This window comes from Bactrocera dorsalis, chromosome 3 (genome assembly GCF_023373825.1).
Source record: "Bactrocera dorsalis isolate Fly_Bdor chromosome 3, ASM2337382v1, whole genome shotgun sequence".
Taxonomy (NCBI): Eukaryota; Metazoa; Arthropoda; class Insecta; order Diptera; family Tephritidae; genus Bactrocera; species Bactrocera dorsalis.
In genome coordinates this window covers 65,687,494-65,711,238 of record NC_064305.1, presented here as the reverse complement: position 1 = coordinate 65,711,238, position 23,745 = coordinate 65,687,494, and the positions used below count along the sequence as shown (strand labels likewise).

Below are 23,745 nucleotides of genomic sequence, written 5' to 3'. Positions count from 1 at the left end.
TTGGACAACTCAATACGAAAAAATTAGTTTAAAAAATAACCGTCGACGAAAATTGACAACAAATTGACTCGTATGTGGTATATGTACAGAATGATTAAAATAGCTAAAAAAAATGGAATTTATCGATCCAAACAGGGTTAGATAGCCAATATAACAACTCTCGACTATATGTACCGGTGACATAGAACAGGCTCTTGCGGAAATCGCTAAAACTGGTAGTAGGACCTGATTATGCTTTCTTGGGTGAATATTTCATTATGGTATGGTATATAACATCTCTTCAAATTTGATCCTGACCCGTTTCACCAATTTAATAAATTTTCCATTTGCTTGTTAAAACTTTGCATCTGATTAGCCTTCAGCTCTTAAGCAAAGTTTATTTCATACACACAGCTTAAGGGTGATCTATTTCGAGGTTTCCTACTTTTTTAAAGAAAAAAAAAACAGAAACTTCAAATTTGATATGGAATTTTTATTACTATTCGAAAGAACATTCTTTGGCATTTATTTTTTAAAGATTATTTCTTTCAAATGCTGGCCGTCGCTACGTCTCAGATGGTCCATACGTTGAGTAAAATTTTCGATGACTCGTTCGAACATATCGACTGGTAACTTGCGAATGACACGAGTGATGTTTTACTCCAAGGGCTGAATTGTCCGCATAGACTATAGACTTTACATATCTTTACAGGAAAAAGTCAAACGGTGTGATATCACACGATTTTGGTGGCCAATCGACTGTGCATTGATTGATGCGATGTATGGTAGTGGCATCGTCTTGTTGAAACCAAATGTCGGCAAGAAGGAAGTTCTTGCATTTTTGACCGCTTTTAAATCTTTCCATCCATCTGCGAGCGGCGCCGAATCGACTCTCTACGGTCTTCGAATATTTTCTTCACTACGTGCGGGACGTGCTCTATTCGGTCGAATATTATTCAATAATGAATGCCGGGTTTTAAGATGGGTGATGGTGTAGCGCAGGGATGGGCACATTTTTAGCCCGCAAAGTTAGCAAAGTGCGCACGGGGGCTGGATGAGGGGAATATCAGTTTACGGAGAGAAGGGCATAACAAGTTGAGAAAAATTGCGAAAAAAATGAATTACATTCCTCCGTAACTTGATGTTCATCGCAGAGTGGTTGCGGCAATACTGACATTGTACACAAATTTAAGGGTGGAAGTTTACTTCATATCGGAATTGTACAGTTGTGTGAACAAAAATGGGTAAACATAATTTGCAGAGTTTAGAGTTTCGCATTAAAATTTGTTTTTATTTACCTTTGCATGGTGGGAAATTTTAATCACTGTTAGGAAAAAATATATATATGTGATGTTATGTATCTAAAACAATTTTATTTAATAAGAAAACAGCATATTTTAAAACTTCACAACACCTTATGGTTGTTTCTATTTTGTTCACACCACTGTACATGTGATAGATCAGTCAATGGTGGTGGAAAATACGTTGCTCTCATTTGTAAATATGGAGTGGTAAAACGTTGCTCTCACTTCCCTCTTCATGTTTGCCCGCGATGATCCCCTCACCTAGCCCTCAAAATGTGCATTCGTGCCCGCACGGGCAAAATGCCACTGAGGGCTAATGTGCCCATCCCTGGTGTAGCGAATAGTACACTCAGTAGGCCGATTGTGATGATCATATGTTGAGCGAAACGGAACCTGAATTTTGTTAATAAAGTTGAACGATTTGTAAACATTGTTCAGACGAAAGCCTTTCCATGTAAAAAATAACATGACAGTTTGACACGACTCTCGAATGAACTGTCAAAAAAGTTGTTCAAATTGTAAACTCTATAGACAGGCAGCAAGTCGTCGCCATTAAAGAAGCTTACCTTCTTCTATTAGGACTATTTATTATCGCAAGACTTGAAATGACAAAAAAACACATAATTCTAGTGGAAGTTCCCGCAGGAAGATACAACAGTTCTGGTCACACCTGCAACAATCACTCATTTAAGTTTTAAGAAGTTTTGCTGAGCGTCATCTATAAAGACGGTATGGAAAGTGGTACCGGAATATTTGATTTGACTTCTTTAGACTAATTTTTGTTGGAATCCGGAAGTTAATGGCCTATTCTGAAAACACGGTACCGAAGAAAAGAGACCAGAACTAAATCTATTAATTCCAAATATTATCACATTATATAATATATAAATTTATTGTCGTTTATTTACATCTTAATACATAAACAATTTTCGGAATGATCATTCGGATGCACTTTTCTTACTATCACAGCGACTTAATCTAGTATAATTATGCTAGGCTATAATCTTTTTTTTTTAATTTCATTTTTTTACTTTAAAATAATTACCAATTTCTTCCTATAACTTATTTTGAGTTTAGTGTAAAATTAATTATATATACACAGTTATTTATTATATTATTTAAAATAAAGTAGTTAATTTATTTTGTGTGAATTTTTATGGCAAAGTTAACTATAATGTTTGTGGACAATTTTTATTCTTACTCAACACTAATCGCTCCGGATCCAGCCCCAATTTCTTTAGGGCGTCGTAGATTTTCGTACGAACTTCTACGGGGAAATCGCGATCGCGTCCGAACACCCAAATTTGATCGGAATAACCGATCGAGCCGAGACTGCCACAAGACCAAAGAATCGCAAAATTCTCATAGTCCGTGTAGAGCACTTGATATTTGCCAGAGCCAGGCAGTAGTCGTGCGATAACGTCCGGGAAGCGGGTGTTGAACTGTGTGAGAAGAAAAATACAACATTTACATATTGAATGTAAGAATAATTAAATGTAATGGCATAAATACAATATATTTTCTTGAAGTTTTCAAAATCATATTATTTGTAAATGATTGCTTTTGTAGTTTAAATTTTTTTCATAACTGTAAAGTAACAAAATATTCTATGATTTATTATTTTAAAACCAATTCTAACCTTAAAATCCATAATTGAAGACTTTCGATTCTCAGGCGTGGCATAACCCAGATTCACTGACGGATTGCCGGTTCTAGTAGATAAAATAAAAATAACTGTTAACTTAAAAAACATTTTTATTTATTTAGAAGCTTAACTTACAATCTGTTTATCGTTTTGATTGCCACTTCGAGCTCAAAATTATTAAACTTGGAAAGTTTCTCCTTATGTAGCGGTTGAAATTCCAGTATCGTGCAACCAGACGCGATTTCGGGCAGATAAAAGGAACGCTCCACTTCGTACCATTGACCAAGTACCTGAAAAGATTAGAAAATTTTTTTTATAGTTTTCTAGAACATTAAAAATATGGAAATAATGCAGAGGTTTTTGGAAAAGTGCTATAAAAAAATCTTTATTACTTGGTGTAGACTTAAGTAGAGAGATAGACTTCTACGATTTTTCGGAATTAGTAGAGCTGTTCCGAAATATTTTAACTTCTAACGAGCCTGTCATTTGATGCCAAGATATATTATTTTATATAATATTATATATTTTTCAATTAAACTCTTGAGAGAAAGAAACGCCTTTAGAAACCTATTCACATTCCCATATTGCATCTCCATCCTTAAGAAGGTATCTTAAGTTTGTCACGCCGGATTCCTTATAAAAACGGGGTTTTCAAAAAGAACGCTACAAAAGTTTTTTTTTAATAAAATAAAAAGGTTTGGATATCAATGAAATTCTTTATTCTTCTGAAAGTACATTCGATGCCAATATGTATGGCACTCGATTTCTTTTCAATGGCCACCACGGGCCCGCTTGCAGAAGTCCAGACGCTGAACCCAATTTTGGTCAGTTTTCAAGTATAAATCGGCAGATACTACTACACTTTCACGTTCGATATTCGTACGAAGTTCAGCAATCGTCGCTGGCTTGTTAGCATAGACCACAGGCTTGATATAGTCCCACAGGAAGGGTGAAAAATAGTCTAACGGCGTCAAATCACTCGAGCAAGTCGGCCAACAGACTGGGCCATTTCGAGAGATAGTACGTACACCAAGCTTGGTTTTCAATAAATCGATTGTGGCATTCGCTGTGTGGCATGTGGCGCCCTCCTTTTGGAACCACATATTGTTCAAGTCCATATCATCGAATTCGGGACAAAAATATTCGGTTATCATTGAGCGGTAGCGATTCCCATTTTTCTTATTGACGAAGCCATTCAGTCAGATTTGAACCTCTTCGCTGAAGATGATTTTTCAATGAAAATCCGGATCATTCTCAAGTTTTTGCTTCACAGCGCTTGAGAATGACGTGTGAGCACCGGAACATTTTGTATTGTGGATTCAAATTGCTCTACTAGACGCTTAATTGTTGATCTGACAGGACGAGTATGACGACCATAAATTGAACGTAGCTCTCTTAAAGTTGTGGCCACTGACTCCGAATTTCGGTAGCAAATTTTAATAATTTCGACTCTTTGTTGAATCATATATCTTTATATGAAAAAAAGGCAAAAGAGCGAAAAAATATGGTGTCGTTTGCTGTCCCTATTGGTCTATTTTTGTAACGTCCCTATGAAAATACCCAATACATACGCAGAAGGTAGCTTCAAACTAAATGCCCCAGTCATAAAGGAATAGAAATAAATGCAAAGACTGGCCCGCTAGGGGCTGGAAGCAGAACTTCTTTAACCTGCTCTTGACCACTTAGCTCCTTCAAGGGTTATTTAAAGTAATAGACCCTAGAGAAACATCTCAAGTCGTGGACCACTAGCAAAATGGAGGGTGCCACAAAATTATTTTGGCGTAGTAATGATGGTGGACAGACCATAAAGCTCTTACTTCTAAGCAAAAAGGTTTTTAGTAATATTGTAGGGGTCATCACTTGGAACCTCCTCTTAAAATCGCACATTTTGAAATTTGTGAAAGTGGATTCGGCGAAATGCAGAGCATGCGCAGAGGATGATGAATGTGAATGCTCAACTTTCAGAGAGATGAGGCGGGATATGTTCTGGATAGCTCTGTATGATCCAACTTAAGAGACATTTTGCAACTGGGGTGGAAAAAATTAGTTTTTTTACCAAATTCTGAGTGGTTGGATAAGGCTTAATTTGAGCTGAATAGACCTAAGGATGGTCTAAGTTTGGCCGCCAGCGATCTAACGCTTATGCGCCTCCCTTTTCAACCCACCAAAACATTTTGCGCAGATGGAAAATCTTAAAAAAAATACATTTTTACTTGTGAACTTTCTTAAGATCAAAAATTTTTCTACTTAAAACCTTTACTTCCTTTATTTAATTTTATACACCAAACATTAGATCAGCGCTCTGGTCCAATTCATACCAGTTGTATAGTAGTTTCGAACCAGTTGCTAAACTACCGGGTGTATGTAAGCGTATAAAGACATGTATCTATGGATGCCTATATTTATTTAAATGTAGTATTTCAGAAATTGTCAAACATAATTATTTGTTGTCGCATTTGCCAATTATAGGTTAGGCGTCTAAAGTTAGCAAATCTGTAAGTGACAAATATGTTGACGTCAAGACAAAACACTGCATACTAATTAAATTTGTAATAAATATAGATAATACAATAATTTTAATGATAACAACCAAAAACACGAATTCGACTGAGTGTGCAATGCGCAAGCGCAAAAATATTCGCGTATACGCATGAGTGTTAGCTTCAACGCTTGAGTTACGATCCAAAGAGAAACTGGTTTTCATATTTACATACTTATATATGAATATGTATATATTTAGTAGATATTAATACATATATGCTTACAAACTTATAGAAAAAAAATGTAAACAGAAATCGCTGTTAAAATTAGTTCAAAGTCATAAATGAGCTGGCGGCGACAGCAGATGATCAGCGCAGTGCAAATATTTGAAAACAATACGGGGTGGGGAGTAAAATGATAACATATGAGTATATATTCATTAAAACGGGTGATCCAAGTAGAGGCACTTTTTTGAATAACATTTTTTGACAGATCACACGTGAGTCATCTCAAGCTGTCATGTTATTTTTGTTCAGGATTGTTTGGCATTTCAGGACGAAAAGACTGACGCCTGAACAACATTTATAAATCGTTAAACTTTATTACGAAAATTCACATTCTCTAAATAATGTGTTTTGCCTGATTCGCTGAACTTATGGTCAACATAATCGGCCTACTGAGCTGACTATTCGCAACATCATCACCCGTTTTGAGACCCAGCATTCATTTTTGTATAATATTCCAACGAATAGATCAGGTTCAGCACGCAGTGAGGAATATATAGCATCCAGAGCTGAGAGTGTACACAATGACCGTAGAGAGTCGATTGGGCGCCATTCGCAGCAACACGGACTGACGTATGGAACAACTTGGCGCATTTTATATCGAGATCTTAAATTGAAAGCGACAACGCTTCCCTCTATGGGCTCTTAAAAAGTACCAAGAAGATCCTACATTCAAAATTTTGGTCAGTGTTAAGGTCCATTTCTGACTCAATGGGTAGGTAAGCAATCCAAATTGAAAAAAAGGGTACGAAGAGCAACCAGAAGAGATTCAAGAGCTGGTATTTCATCCAAAAAAAAAACACGGTTTGGTGTGGTTTGTGGACCGGTGGGATCATCCGTCCATATTTTTTTTTTTTAATGATGCCGGAGAAAACGTAACTGTCAATGGCAACCGTTATCGCGCCATGATAACCGACTATTTGATATCTAAAGTTGAAGCTCGAGATCTCGGCGAAACTTGGTTTCAACAAGACGACGCCACTTTCCACACATCGCATCAATCAATGAATTTATTAAGAGAACACTTCGGTGAGCAGATAATTTCACGTTTTGGCCGGTCGATTGTCCACCAAGATCATGTGATATCTTACCGTTTAGACTTCTTTCTGTGGCAATATGTAAAGACTAAAGTCTATGCGGACAATCCTGCTTCGATTCAGGTCTTAGAGCAAAACATCATGCGTGTCATTCGCCAATTATCAGTGGAAATACTCGAACGACTAATCGAAAATTGAACTCAACGGATGGACCAACTGAGACTGAAATGCGGCCAACATTTGAAAGAGATGATCTTCAAAAGATAAATACCAAAGAATGTTCTTTTAAATGACAATAAACATTCTCCATTAAATTTGAAGCTTATGTGTTTTCTTATTTAAAAAAATAGGAAAACTCGAAATGGATCACCCTTTATATTCAATCCTATATATACATAAGTGTGTACTTTTATGTGATAGTAGTCAAGTACTTTGAACCGCGACTATGAGTAGCGCTCAAGAGCTACTAAATGACGTCAATCGGAATACAGGGTAAGTATAGGTAGAGTAGTAAGTATATTCCGGTACCCAGTGATCGTAATTGAGTTAAACATTTAGCAGAGAAATAAAAGAAGAGTAGCATGATACCAATCAATTTTCAATCTTGTCGGATGCAAACTGTTAAAAGTTTAATGGAAGAAAGTGAGGTGAAAACATTCAGGCACCATCTTCTACATTGCCCAGCAATGGCAGTTCTAGGTACCACAAGTAAGATTCCTGTTATGATCGACCTTTTAAACTAACCTGATTCTTCTTCTTTATTTGCGTAGAAATCACGTATGCGATTATAGCTGAGTTTTTAACAGAGAAGGATGGAATCATGTGTCGAAGTTCACGCAAGTGAGGGAAGTTCTCAGAACGCCATTCACTTGGGATGGACCAGAAACGATACTTTTACACATGGCTCAAGCAGCTCATCACTGTCGCTCTTAGACCAAGTATATTCTGGGTAGCCAAAAAACATCCTTGTGAAAGCGAGCTAAATGGAGAAGGCGAATTATCCCTTCCACAGGTTTGTGCGCTGTGTTTGGGAACCCCAACGTAAAAAATCCCCTCAATGATAAGGAAACATAAGCAAATTTAACCTAACCTATCAACTCAAAAGATGGCGCACACTGTTTCATATGTTTATATGATTTGAATTATATTTTAATAAGCAATTATCTTGACATCTGTCAATCGAATTGATATGTTAACCCCTGACACTGAATAACTGTAACCACATGTTGTCGGCTTTTCTTATTAGCTATATTTACTTAGAAAAGTAATTTCCTGTTAATTTCGATTTTTTTAAACGTTTATTATGACTTTAATATTTAAAGCGAAAACGTGAGCTATAAAATGAAAACAACAAATAAAAACAAAAAGCTTTAACTTAGGCTACACCGAAGCTATAATACCCTTCTCAGGTGCATTTTCTACATCATAAAATATCTATAGTATATGTATCTGGACTTCGATAGATCAGTCTAAATAGTAGCTATGTACTCCAATCTGATAAATATGTTAGGAAATTGTAGCGTTTCGGATAATAGTCTCATACAAATTTCGTGAAGATATCACGTGAAATACGCCAGTAAAGAAGAAGAAGATCTTGTAAAAAATTGATCGTTCAGTTTGTATGACACTGGATTGATATCGGCGAATCCGAGAAATAAGCAGCTTCTTCGAGAGAAAAGCACATGTGCAAAATTTCATATCGATATCTAAAAGATTGAGGAACAAGTTCGTATATATACAGATAGACAGACGGATGGACGAACATGGCTAGATCGACTCTGATCGACACGGTCATCATTTATGGTATATACTCGTAAGTACTTTATAGGGCCTCCAACGTTTATCTCTGTGTGTTAGAAACTTCATTGGCGACTTAATAACCACTGTTCGGGGTATAAAAAATAAAATTAAAACAACAACTAAAGATAAGGCATGAATGGGTTAATTAAGTTGTAAAATAAAAACAAATATCAATAATAAATAAATATCAATGGCAACATGTTAAAACCGCTTATGTCGATTTACGCGATGGTAAATATTTTGGTCTCTGCAGAAAGTCTTGGAAAATTTGCCTTTATTTTAGCATCATTTGAATCTTCCTTATCCGAGTTATATGAGTCTTGTCATTGAGATGCTTTTAAACTATTGTTAATAGCTTAACTTATTATAGTTAACTGAAGTTAATAATACATATATATATATATATATATATATATATATAAATTATTTCTTTAACTGCATACTTGAAAATGTGTGACTACACAGTTATTGAGCTGCTCATCCTTGAGCTACTGATCAACAGCACAACCGCAGTGTTTTGGTGTTTGTTCTTCTCTGTGTTACTAATTGACCTGGTCATATACATACATATATTTATGTGTACGTATTTATAGTCATATACTTTTTGTGATTCATTTAATATGAAATCGTTTTTGGACCTTATATATGGAAAGGCGAAAATGTTTAAAAAATATGTATAATGAAGAGCATTAAAAAACGATATTTTAACTGATTGTTTGCCATCGTCAAAACAAAGAGATTCAAAAAATCAAAAATTAATAAGGTGACCAAAAATTATTTTTGTCGAATTTTATTTGTAAGTATATAAATATATATGGTTATATACACACATATATGTATATGTATATATGATCAGAATAACGAGTTGAGTTGAAATTCGGATGACTGTCTGCCTGTCCGTCCGTCCATGCAAGCTTTAGCTCCAGTAAAAATTAAGATATATTTATGAAGCTTGGGTGTGTACCAAGTTCCTTGGCGAAAAATGTAAATAATGAAATCGGTTGATAACTCCGTTCACTTCCAATATAACGGTACTGTTAAAAAGTACTAAAAGTGCGTTATATTAATAACTTAATACACATAGACATACAATTATCCACATGAGATGGTATGAGAGGGCACTATGCTAACCAGGGTAAAAATTGAACGAAGGGTCTGGTACAGCCCACTTTCAGAAGAAATTACATATCTCGGAACCCATCCTACCGATTTCGACTAAAGCTTGTTCGAGGCATTCTTCTCACATGACACAGTGTGAAAATAGGTGAAAATGAACTACAACCACGCCTACTCCCCATACAGAACAATTTTAAATTCCATTTGATTTTTTCACTTCCCAGGTACCGAATATGTGGACACCAGGATCTTTGGTTGACTTTTGAATATATCAGTGACTGTATGGGACATCTCTATACCTAATATAAAAATTTTCGAACTTCCATCTAACTTTATAGCGCATACATCCCTCAATATGTGAGTCATCTCAATAGAAATAAAAGATCGTGGTTTACTCATAAAGAGCCTAAAATGGATAAAATTGAGCGAAAACTTGATCTAGCCCCATATAACATGTTATATGTCTGGATAAATTTACGTATGATTAGTAATGTATGTGAGGATCTCGATGAATCACAAGGAACATTTTATTAGTATGTGGCATATTCATGGTATGCAGTATTGCCAAAAAAAAAAAAACAGGTAGAATCGGATCGATACTGGGTAGTTAGTGAAAATTTTGGTTCCATCCATTATTAATGTTTTGGAGACCTGGTGTAACTCGAAAAATTTAATTCTTCTTCAAAAATTTTATTTATACCAGTATATTAATATTTACTGTTCATTCGTGGAACTGATCTAGAAACCAATTGCCCGGATACTTGCCGAAATAATCTGCATTAAGACACAAATTTATTATAGAAGGTAAGTGCAATAGTTATGATAAAACCAGATGAATCTTAACTAGCTTTTAACTTAATTATATTGTTTTTATTAACATTATTAAATTAACCTGGTTGCAGCGCAATCAATTTGAGCTCACCGTCTCAATCAAACACCACACTCTTTATATAACAATGTAAGTAAGTACATATTCATGAGAAAAACATAATTTCTGTAGAATCACTTTGCCTGACCTCCTTTCGTCTAATCATTTTATTGAAAGCAGTCCAAAGGTTTAAGAATCAACATTAAAATATGCCCCGTCAGGAGGTCAGTACGTATCACAACGAAAACAATGCACATATGGCTGTACATAATAAGTCTTAATGGGCCTTGTAGGAAAAACTGGCATGAACTTAGTAGAATATATACATCATATATGGTTATGAACGGTATTCATATACATTGTATGACAGAGAAAACTATACAGAGGTAATTAAAATCTTATGAATGTAATTCGGACACCTTTAATTACTCGTTGGTGTATTCCACTAGTTAGAAATCATACTACAGGAATCGAGTAAGGGAATTCAGACAGAGCAGAAGTGTAGTTTCAGGCTGATATGTTAAATTATGTTGGGTCGACCCTAATATGGCGATCTAACTTGAACAGCTGAGAACTCGAAAACTCTTAAATAAAATATTATAATCTCCCTACAAATCAACAAAGCGATTTGAGCCTACAACAATTTTGTTAAGACCGCGAGTGTCAGTTTCGGCTATGTCTCCTGGTTCGCGGAAGGTAAGATTACCGATATTTTTCAACCTGAGTCTTGCAAAGGTTAGGCTATGAAAGAGAAAGTGCCTGAATGTTTTTACCCCACCTTTTTCTATACAACCTCGGTAACTTGCGTCCGGCAAGAGAGGTAGTTTAGTAGATTACCAGCGATCTCCTATAGGGTAAAATCTTTAAAAGCACAGTTAGCGAGCTCAGCGCTAGTATAGCCGATTTGGGGTCGGAGAGAGTCTTCTGCCGCCTTAATAGCAGCCAGTTCTGCCTGAAAAATACTACAGTGTTCTTGTAGCTTAAAGCTAAGATTGACGGAAAGTTCCAACCTTTCCCTGTAACTTAGATCCATCCGTTAAAAAAGCTCACTTTCCCCCCTCCACAACATATTCCTCTTCGGTATATGAGCAGAGAAAAAGCCTCCTCGAGTAGCCTTATCGATCTAATATTTTAGGAATGTAGTTGCAGAGAAGAGAACTTTGACGTATCCTTGAACGGACTACATATTTCGTATATCCAGCTTTCCTGCGACTTTGAATGATCTTCGCAGCGATGCACCTGCCGGCAATGTCTACAGGTGCTTTGTGTAAAATAATTTAAGTAATGTTGTTGCTAATCCGCAGTGCCTCGGAGATGCCGGTGACGTTAAAGCTCCTTTAAGTGTAGTCCGTCCGAGCGCTCTCGACCAGGCAAATGCATCATAAAAATTATTAGCGACTACAGATTCGTAGAGCCAAAATGCCAACTTTGAATAGAGTCTCACCTTTTCCCTATAGCTCCTATACATTTGTATTAGACAACCGATGCTTTCCTTACTCTCTCTTCAATATTTGGCGTCTAAAGTAGCTAAGCACAAAGGTACGCTTATTTCGCCTTATCAACAGGTTAAAGACGTGAGTCTCCGAATTAGGAATAAGGTAGATCTGGGATTTTATACTTCCTGGTAAATAAAAATAATTTCAGTTTTCTTAGGTTAACGGTTTCTCTTCGCTCAGTCGGATGCCACATTAAGGTATCTTTCGGTTAGCTTGTAGACGGTATTTAGAAAATTTCCTTTTACCATAAGAGCAACGACCTTTCAGTTAAATCCAGGATCCGAACGATTGGGGATTTTAAGCCTCCGATAGTTTAGGCTTTTGTATAAGAATTTTTATTCATGCCATAAATGTTTTCGTAAATTTGATAATTCAAGTGTCTATAGATCAGAGATTCAAAACCATACTTTTAACAATTTCTTAAAACTTTTATAAAAGTTAACTCATATTTTTCATTGTAAACATATATTTTTAGAAGTAAGAAATCTCTTTATTTCCTACAAGGCATGACTTGCATTAATCACTCAGCATGGTTAAGTTTTTATAATTGACTGAGTACTAGCACTCAATTAGTTGAATATAAAAGCTGCAAGACTACTTCTTATACGAACATATGCATACTATATAACAAGTAAGGAAGAGCTAAGTTCGAGTGTAACCGAACTTTTGCAATTTTCAAGGATCAAAGCTGGCTTGTTAGAGTAACGAAAATTATTGCACGTAGTGTAATATAATTTCAAATATTTTCGACCTTAAACTATTACTAAGATATCAAACATATTGACCGCTTTGGACTGCTAAAGCCAACCGTAAGTTTTATAAATCTTATATTAGGTATATGGGGACTGGGGGAATTATTGATTCAATCCAGCCTATTTTTGACACAGATGCATATTATTGTCGGATTCTCTCTGAGTTTCTATAATATATTACACATATTGATTGATATTTATGAGAAAAAGTTTGCAATATGTGCTAGGGTTTATATATTCGGTACCTAAGAATTGACCAATTTGGTTCGATTTAAATAATTTTTGGACATAAGCTGGCACACATCAAAGATATTATTCGTGCAAAGTTTTTTGCCGATACATTCATTTTTACTTAGTTTGTATACTGGAAATTGAGAGAACAGCTGGAATTTAAAACTGCGTTATACGAGTGGTGGGCGTGGTTATAGTCCCACTTTAGCACTGCAACAAAGGAATATCAAGGTAACATCATAATATACCAGATTTGACATATAGTATACCAAATAGTTGTGGCAGTTAGTTTTCCATTAATGGCGTTGTGTGGGCGTGGCAGTGTTCCGATTACGTCCATCTACAAGCGCGTCATATTTTTTTAGCCAAGAAACACATGTGCCAAGTTCCATTATTCTTAATGTTTACTCAAGTTAACGCTGGCACAGGCATATATAAAACCCTATATTTAAATCGATAATTTTTAGGTCGTGCAAACAACTCTTAGGTGAACAAAGCAATTATACTCTGTAGCAACATGTTGCAATAGTATAAGAATTACCTGTAATGACTGTTATTATTATTAAAGAACTTAATTCGAAACTTAAAGGAAGACATTTTGACTGCAATTACTGGTGGTACTCGTATGTAATTGCTTCAATTTAACTAGAATACGAGGGTTGGTAATTAAATTATGGTGCTAAGGCTGCCCCATAAGAAGTACTAGGCAGGCAAATAATGTTGGAATGAAGAAGGATTTTGGGGGACCGAAAATGGAGTTGATCGAATTGGCTGACACTCGCTATTAAAGGAAGGTGTTGAGCACATCGTCTATGGTTATGTGAGAACTCCGTGCAAATTTTAGCATAGATGTGTAATAAGGGATGAAACAAGGCTCCATTATTTCAGTACCGAGTCCTGCAGTCCAAATCCGAATTCGAGAATACAAAATGTAACAAATGTAATACTCAACTCAGTTCTGGTTTTGGGGTTATGGGGACAAATGAAAACCAAAACCAACAACAGTTATTACTATATATAAAAGGAAATCAGTACATTGAAATATCAATTTGTAAAAGATGATAATGCTATTCAATCCAGAAAGTACTTTGAATAGTTTCTGTATTCACAGTGTTGTTCGCATCTGGTTCCCAACGACTTCTTCTCATGTTCTCAGACTCGTTGGAATAAAATTCAGCGACTATTTTGAAACAGATGATAAATCGCACTAATGGTATCAAAATATTAGAAGATTGCTATACTCGGGCCTCGCCCATCGTTGTCAGCCTACTCTCAAAATTTGAAAGATCATTAGTTAGCTGTGAATACTTTAGAGATAGTTTTTTTGTATTAGTTAGAATCTCTGGTGACCTTTATATTATATTATTGCACCTCTTATTCTAACAAAATAGTCACCGTGGTATAATTTGATCTAGTGAGTGGGAAAATACAAGTAGCTGATATATTAATTATTACTCTAATTGTAACTACTATTAAATGAAAGTAGGCTAAGGTTATTAATAAGCAAGTATAATTCTAAAAATAATTTGAAGCGATAATATGAAATAAATTACTCGCAGTACTGCTAAGATTTACAATTACATTTTCTGAGTTCAAATGTTTTGGTTTCTCAAATAACTATTTTTTACTTTACTTTGAATATTTTTTTACTTTTTGTCGTTGTGTGTGTCAACAAAGCTACAAGTATGTATGTATAATGCGCTTATAGTATGTTAAAGAATGACTCAGCAACATCGATATTTACAATTGGTAATCGCGTACCAATTTTCCACTGCACAGCGACGAAAACATATGATCATGTAATTCAAACGGTTCAAAATGGCAATTGTTATCCCACAAAGAAACATAATGAGGAATTTTGTGGAAGAAAATAAGTATACTAACGGTTTTTTTTTATAAGAGCGCTACCAGCAATGAGAAACTACAACTGTTTGGGATAACAATGAAATTCTTTATTCTTGTGAAAGTACATTCGATGACATTTTGTATGAAACTCAATTTATTATGTATGACCACCATGAGCACCCTTGCCGAAGTCCAGGCGCTGAACCCAATTTTCGACAGTTTTCAAGCATAAATCGTCAGATACTCCTGCAATTTCAAGTTCGATATTCGTACGAAGTTCATCAATCTGACTGGACCATTTCGTGAGATAACACGTTCAACAAACTTGGTTTTCAATAAATCGATTGTGACATTCGCTGTGTGGCTTGTGGCACCGTTCCGTTAGAACCACATTTTGCCAAGTCCATATCATCCAAATCGGGCCAAAAATATCATCATGGAAGAAGCACGGCCCAATGACATCTCCGGCCCATAAACCGCACGTCACAGAAAAGATCAACGCTTGAAAACGACGTGTGAGAGACTGATTTGGGTCTTCCTCAATTTATGCGCTAGTGGCAGCAATATTCCCGACCCTACGGGTTCTTCTCTGTCTTACTGAAACAGGAACATTTTGTACTGTGCCTGTGGATTCAAATTCTTCCTCTAGACGCTCAATTGTTGATATGGCAGGAAAATTATGATGAACATGAATTGGACGTAGAGCTCTTAAAGTTGAGGCCACTGACTCCGAAATAATCAAAATAAATCCACTATGTGCAACACCCTGTATTGGATCTGTCAAGAATTTATTAGCATTTGTTGGCGTAGAAAGTAGAAAAACAAAACTATTAAGAAAGTAATTGCAAACTTTAAAATATGCACAAGTCAATTCAGCTTGGTTTTGTTGTTTTAGCAGCTGGTTTGGAATTTTATATAATTACCTACTTCTATAGCTGGATAAGAAATAAAAATTTTAATTGCAAAGAAAAAGTTGAGAAAATACTATTTGCATATCAATGAGGTATGAAGTGAGCGTTAAGACACGAATGTGTTGGTAGGGAAGATTTGTAGTGAACGAGCCTTCCTGTTTTTCTGAGCCGCAAGGAATATTTGATGAAGATGATACTTTGAGTCAAAAGCAAATGGCCGTCATGTTAAATGCTGCACAAAATATTTAAGACCACTGGAAAGTTATAGGAAAGATACAAAAGTAAAATGAGTGAAAGACAAGTGAAAAGCCGAAAAACACTTTGAAATTTTGCCTCAAAGTTCCGTCTCAGTTTTACATCGAAATGTCATTGTCAATGAAAAGTGGATTTATTTTAAGAATCTTAAAAGGAAAAAATCATGGGGAGACTACCTTCAACATCGACTTAGAAAAATAGATCGATTCGATAAAGAGGCAATGATCCGTGTTTGGTGGGATCAGAAAAGTGTAGTATATCATGAGCTTCTAAAACCTGAAATGGTCAAAACTAATCTCTACAGACAACAAATGAACAATTTGAACCATGCATTGATCGAAAAAAGAACCGACACGGTCAGAAGACATAGCAAAGTAATTTTGTTGCACGACACACACAAAGTGGAATCGGTACAGGTTACTATCAAAGTAATTGGCTGAGAGCTGCTACCCAATCGCAGTATTTAACAGACTTGACCACTTCCGTCATTCCCTTTGTCATTTACTTTCATCGATGGGATTCGCATGGCCGAGTAGCACTGCGACTGCTACGCAGAAGTCGAAAATTAGGTGTCTGATTGGTTTTCTTCAAAAGACGAACATTTCTCATGGTATCCACAAATTTCCAGAAAGGTTGATGGTTTGATGAACCTCGTACGAATATCGAACGTGAAAGTGTAGCAGTATTGGCCGATTTATGCTTGAAAACTTACCAAAATTGGGTTCGGCGTCTGGACTTCTGCAAGCGTGTCCGTGATAACCATGCAAAAGAAATCGAGTTCCATACATAATGGCATCGAATTTACTTTCACAGGAATCAAAAATTTCATTGATATCCCAAACCGGGACATCATTGATATATACTACGTATTATTTCAAGCTTGTAGCGCTCTTATTGAAAAATCCGTTAAGTCTGACGGCATCCTATTTTCTCTTTGCTTCATAACAATTTTCTTACTTACCCTGCTCATATTGAATTTCGGCATCGATGGATATTTCGGACATCTGCCGAAGCCATAACTCTCAGCGCCGTCAATCAGCAGCAAAAGTGTAAGCAATGCAGTGGCGCATGCGCAGCAAAATGTGTGTGCGTGTTTGTTGTTCAGCCAAATTGACATTTTTGAGTTTAAGAGATTCTCGCAGTAAATTAGAAGACGCAAAAACACAAGATAGTTTGCAGCTTATCTTTTATCTTTTCTTAATATTTTTTTTTATTTTTGCACTTTTTATTTTATTTCACTTTATTTTTTTTTCTGCTTTACTTTTCTTTATTGCTCGCTTTTTTACTTTGTTTTGTTTATTTTCTTTTTTCAAAGATAAGTTTCACTCGCAATTATTGCCGCAATGCGCACGAAATATAACGGAACAGCTTGTGTTGATCGTCGTTAACTGTTAAGTAAATATTTGTCAGAATTTCAGACAGCTTTCACGGTTTTGAGCTATAAAGGCGATAGGAAATTTGTGTAAATTTTTAAATTTATAATTATATGAACATGTGTATGTCTGTTTTCACTACCAGTTCCATTTTAGTTTTTTAAGCCAAAAGTTTTTAAATTTAATATTTTTTATATACAGTTTATTATATACAGATACATATATTTACATTTTATAAAAAAAAATCAACACTAAGTGTTTCCAGGTGTAATTTGACATTTCCTTTGGAAAGTTTGACATTTTTTAGCATAACATCACTCAGAACGTTTTGTCATTTAATCGTGAATTGTTTTATTTACAGGGAATTAAAAAATTCATCTCGGCCAAAAAATGGAATTAACTCGTGAACATTTTCGTGCGATCGTTTTTCACAACTTTCGACGTGAATTATCACGACAAGAATGCATCGATAAACTAAAATCTTTGTATGGCTATGAAGCACCATCCTATAGCACTGTGAAAAACTGGTACAACGAATTCAATCGTGGCCGACGCTCGCTCAAAGACGAATTCCGTGAAGGTCGTCCAAAAACAGCCGTTGTTCCAGAAAACATCGATGCCGTACGTGAACTGATAATGCAAGACCGTCATGTAACATACCTTCAGATAGAGGCATGCCTATGCATTTCTCCCACCAGCATACATTCGATATTGCATGAACAACTGGCCGTAAAAAAGGTTTGTTCTCGTTGGATCCCGCACAATTTGACAATCGCTCAAAAAAAGGCTCGTGTGGATTGGTGTAAAGAAATGCTGAAAAAATACGATCGCGGTGCTTCAAAAGACGTTTATAAGATCGTCACAGGTGACGAATCATGGATCTATGCGTATGAGCCCGAAACAAAACAGCAATCGACCGTGTGGGTCTTCCAAGACGAGCCAAATCCAACGAAAAAAAAAACAACAAAAAAAAACAATTTTCGTTGATAAATATGCCTATTTTCATTATTATACAAATATATACAACAGCCCTCGTACTAAGAAACCAATCATATAGAGTAAAATCAGCCGGGTGCTCGAAAATCCTGATATTAGTTATATAAGGGTTGGGTCAAGTTTTCGCCCAATTTTATTAATTTTAGGCACAAAGACACAATGTTATCAGTGAAACATACTCTCTCATTTTCATTGACAAAACTCCCTTATTGGCTGATATATCCGGTAAAACAGATACCAGAAAACTCGAAAATCTTTACATCAGGTATATGAGGCCTAAGGGCAGTATTGGACCGATTGAACCCATTTTTAACATGCACACACATATATGCTTATCGTGGGGTGGTTTATCGTGAGGGAATTTGGTTATTGTAGCTTAAGTGGTACATTAAGCTAAATAGAGACCACTTCCACTTTTTCAAAATGTTAAGCGAACCCCTAGTTATAAATGCTGGATTATCGGAAAAATCAGTGAAAACCAGTTTGAAAGATCATTTGGACCTAAACGCCTGTGATACAACGCTTTCCGACTACTAGGATATCATAAAACGTATTATTTCTGAGAATGAAACTTGGATCTATGCTTACGATCCGGAAACAGTTGATCGATCGCCCGAATATCGTGGCGAACGTCAGCCAAAGCCGAAAAAGCAGGTCAAAAATCAAGGTTATGTTGACAGTTTACTTTGATTATCGATCCAACTTTCTTCCGACCGGAAAAACTGTCAAAAAGCAGTGTTGGTACCAAAGGGAATTTCTTCGAGAGGACGACTTAGATTTTGAGGAATACACTCAGAATTTTAAAAGTCTTACTAGTTTTTGTTCATAGTAGTATGTACGTAAATATTAGGGTGGGCCAAAAAAATATTAATTTTTCCGCTTGGTACTGTAAAACAAAAGTCCTTCGACACTTCTAGGAAAATCTATCCAAATATGGACTCTTAATTGCAACGGAAGGGTGCTTCACTTTTGCTTTTTATTTTATTTCTTATTACTTCTTATAAACAGAAAGAAAAATTCAAAGCTCGTTTCCAAATACTTTAAATAATATCTATTTGTAGGAAATTGAATGAAGGTTTCTTACAGTTTTTTCACCATAAAAGATATTAAAGACTTAAGGAATTTTTTTCTTTAACTAAATGAATTAAAATTATTTTAAAATATATTTACATAAATATTATTCATATTCAAGTGCCTACAAATTTCAAGTTAATTATTTTTTTTTTAATAAAATTTTGCAACAATTTTTATTGTTAAATTTTATTACATTCTGTTATACACTTGTTTTTCCATACCAAAATATTTGGCCTCTTTAAACTAAATACATGTGTAAATATTTGTTTTTTAATATCATGCCGCTTTTGTTTTTGTTGTTGTCACTCAAATGCAAATATGAAGTAGACAAGTTTTTCCGTTCATTGAATATGCGAAACGTCAAAAATCACGCAATTTCTTCGAGTTTTGTTTTACTTGCACAGTTTTACTGTTATTGCACTTATTTTTTCATAACAAAACCACTGTTGTTTTTGCGTTTTTTGAAATTTTGTTACAGTATGCGTACACCAAATATTTTTCGAACGGGGTGTGGGTGTCGTCGCGCTGTCGTCGCGGACGCTTGACTGGCCTAGTGAAATGTAAATTGAAGCCGGTAAACCGCACAAGCGCTTTGGCCACACGAAATTGGCCACCCGCCCCGACAGCGCGGCAGCACGACAGACCGCCGACCGCATCGATCGAGTCGACGGCTGGCAGGTGATTAGCCGTTATGTAATGGACTGCAATGCAAATGTACAAAGTCGAGTGCTGGCGCTGGAAAAAATGCCGCAAAAGAAAATAGTAGGAGGCGCGCACAAGGAAAACAGAAACCATAACGGTATTACAACAAAACCGCTGCAGGATGTGGTGGTGTCACAACAATAATTGAGACACGATTTTTGCAATGAAAACAAAACCGCGAAAGCACTCGCTTTGTAACCAATAGCTCAAACCGCAACATAATAACAACAGTAACAATAAAAAATAACAATAACAATAACAGTTTTAAATAGTTGCAGCAAATGCAAAGTGGAAAATCATGAATTTCCACTCAACACGCCAATATGAAAATCGAAAAGAAAATGATGGAAAAAGCAAATTGATGTAAAATGTGTTGCAATAGCTTGCAACAACGATTGGCAGTTGCCAACAAGACGTGCCCCATGAATCACTCCACTTTTGCGATGTGCGAACAGGAAGGAAATGCCTGCGCACAATTATGACATTTCCATTGGAACGTGCCGCGGCGGTCATTATCCAACTTCCTTAACTTATGCGGGTATTTCCGCTAATGTTTAAGGGAAGCAGGAGCAAATGTTGGTATTTTGAACTCTTTTGCTCTTAACTGCACTACTTTCTTGATTAGGAAATGTACTGTTAATGCGGCACTTTTACTCAATTCAGGACTGCCGATTTTTCGTAACTCCCCAGTCGATGACAATGGAGCTGACTTTAGATTGCCCCACCATGAATTAGTTCGAATAGCAATTACCCGCCTGAAAACCAACAAAGCGGCAAGGGCTGATGGATTACCGGCTGAGCTATACAAATACGGAGGCGTAGAACTGACAAGGTGAAAAGACCCGTGCAGAAAGAATCGACACACACCACCTCGTCGTCGATTTTGAAGCTGTTTTGGATAGCACGGAAAGGAGCTGCCTTTATGTCGCGATGTCTGAATTCGGTATACCCGCAAAACTCATACCTGTACCACTGTGTGAACTGACGTTGTGTAGCACCAAAAGCTCCGTCAGAAACGAGAAGCACCTCTCCGAGCCGTTCGATACCAAACAAGGTTTCAGACAAAGCGACTACCTATCGTGCGACTTTTTCAATCTTATGAGAGAGCTTTATGGGAGCTGTTGTGAAAATTGGACAATGGATGTGGTACCGCCCACTTTTTGGTGAAATCCCATATCTCGGGACCTGACTGACCGATTTCGATAAAATTTAGTACGTGGCATTGTTTCGATATTCTTAAGTGCCGTTGTGAAAATGGACGAAATCGGACAACAACCACGCCTACTTTCCATATAACACAATTTTAGACTCCACTTGTTTCGTTCAGTTTCCAGTACACAAATCAAGAAGCAATTAATATAACGGGATAAAACTTTGCACGAATAATGTCTTTAGTGTGTGCCACCTTATGACCAAAAATTGTTTAAATCCAATAAAAACTGTTCAAGCCCCTAGGTACCGAATATTTAGACTCCGGTACCTATAGTTGACTTTTGATCGAAAATGTCGGTCAATGTGTGATATTTTATATGGTGTAAATGAAATTAAGGGTTAATCCTTCTTGTATAATGGTATGTCTGTATGTCAAAAAATGGGTTGAAGCGGACCAATACGGGCCCCTATATATATACTTAATACAAATATTTTCGAACTTCCGGGTGACTTTGTACCGCATATATCGGCCAATATGTGAGTTATCCCAATGAAAATAAGAGAGCGTGTTTTATTCATAACATTGTATCTTTGTGCCTAAAATAGATAAATTTGAGCGAAAATTTGGCCTAGCTCCCATATGACTAATATCAGGATTTTCGAACATCCGGCTGACTTTACTCTATGTGATTGGTTTTACACCTTAAAGTATAATATTTTCCTGGCTTTCGTTCTTGCAATTTGCAAGAGTATAAAATGTTCGGTTGCACTCAAGCTTAGCCCTTCCTTACTTGTTTTTATAATAATATTTTTAAGTTTTTCAGTTTTATTGCCCGTTATTAATTTGTTTTCTTTTTTCGGTTTATTAGCTTCACCTTCTTCGCCAATTATTCACACTATTCACTATTATTTGAAATATTTTTTTTTTTTAATTTTTTGCCGCTAAATGTCGGTTAAAGCCGCGCACACTTAACACTTGTCGCTTTTTCAAGAAACGCTGTTAGCACTCAACATGACAACAAAAGTCTTCGAAATTAAAGATCACAAAAACGTTAAAATGTGTATTTTTGTTTGCAAAAATTGCCGTCAACAACAATAACATTCACTTTTCTTCAGCGACAACTGCGACGAACTGCCACCGACCGGTACGCAACGCGTCAAAGTCAACTTTGATGAGACAAACTCAACGAGCAATGTTTTCTTAGCGTCACATGTACGTGTATTTATGTATGCGTGTGTGTGTGCTGGCTGCACTTTGCCAAACAGACAGGCATACGCATAAAATTATAATAAGCAGTAGCACCTTTAATCCGTAGAAAAAATAGAAAACGTTTTTTCAATATTTAATTTACACTCATGTACATATGTATATGTGTACAGTGAGCCACCGCGAGCGCCACAAGCAAGACAACTAACCGCTACAGCGTTCACAACAGAACTGCTAGTTGGGCGCATTGGGTCGAGTGAACATTGTACGATCGCCCGGTGGCTCAGCTCGCAAGACGCTCTACAAACTCACTTCAGCGCACAAACATACAAACACACGCTTGCCAATACATACATATATACATACATGTATGTATGTAAGCTTGCAGGTATGTTTGCTGCCCGCTAAGGCTTGAACGTGGTGTTAATATGTATTTAGTAGCGCCAAGTGATTCTTTTGATGGATAACACTTACTCATAAACACACACATAAACATGCACATACATACATTCACATATATGAACATAATCACACACACACATATGTACCTACATACAAGGCACCTTAACACTATCAAATCTATGCCTTGGCACTTTGCCACTTAATTTATGCGCATAATTGCTGCAACAACAAGCGCTACAACAACAATAATTGCATATACTTTGTATTAAGTAGTTAAAGTGTTTATTAAAAGTCAGTTCTCGATTTGGCTCGACGATCGTTTATTAATAGGAAGTACTTATTTGGCGTTGAAGTGCTGAAAGTGCAGTGAACTTGCGCATGCAATTTATTTGTTGACTTCACACGAGTGTACTTTGTGCATACTGGCAAGTATGTGCATATGTATCTACATATGTATATGAGTTTGCTTTGGAAATACAGCTTAAGTGCTTGGGCCAATTTAGAGACAGTAACTTTAACAATTTATTGTGGGAGTAAGGAAAATGGGTTCCAAATTCTCCCCACCAAGCTTTATCAAAATGGATTTCAGTTAAAAAAATTTATATTGACATTAGCATACAAACTGGGGACTAATGGGTGATTCTTTGGAATTATCTTTTCCAAGCGCGTCGCCAGGAATGGAGAAGAGGTTCAATAGGAGAGGAGGATACCATCTCAGTCTTTACCGACGGATCCAAAATCGACTGCGGAGTAGGCACGGGGGTATTCTCCGCTGATCTAGGCATATCTCTCTCTATACGCCTACCGAACTCGGCTAGCATCTTCCAAGCAAAAG

At 36.3% G+C, this 23,745-nt stretch overlaps 1 protein-coding gene across 6 annotated transcripts; it reads right to left on the bottom strand.

Annotated features, from left to right (window-relative positions):
- Window positions 1-2,148: 2,148 nt before the first annotated feature.
- LOC105233846 (apolipoprotein D) lies at window positions 2,149-22,680 on the bottom strand. 6 transcript variants are annotated; one of them, XM_049451984.1, is made up of 5 exons: window positions 22,605-22,680; window positions 16,966-17,442; window positions 3,064-3,218; window positions 2,923-2,995; window positions 2,149-2,725 (listed from the first exon to the last, which is right to left on the bottom strand). In XM_049451984.1, exons 2-5 carry the CDS (start codon window positions 17,119-17,121, stop codon window positions 2,453-2,455), a joined length of 657 nt encoding a protein of 218 aa, XP_049307941.1. In that variant the 5' UTR covers window positions 17,122-17,442; window positions 22,605-22,680; the 3' UTR covers window positions 2,149-2,452. The 6 variants fall into 6 exon arrangements, with proteins under 6 accessions (XP_049307941.1, XP_049307943.1, XP_049307939.1 ...); XM_049451986.1 differs by having other exon boundaries at window positions 16,966-17,392; XM_049451982.1 differs by having other exon boundaries at window positions 22,093-22,674.
- Window positions 22,681-23,745: the final 1,065 nt, after the last annotated feature.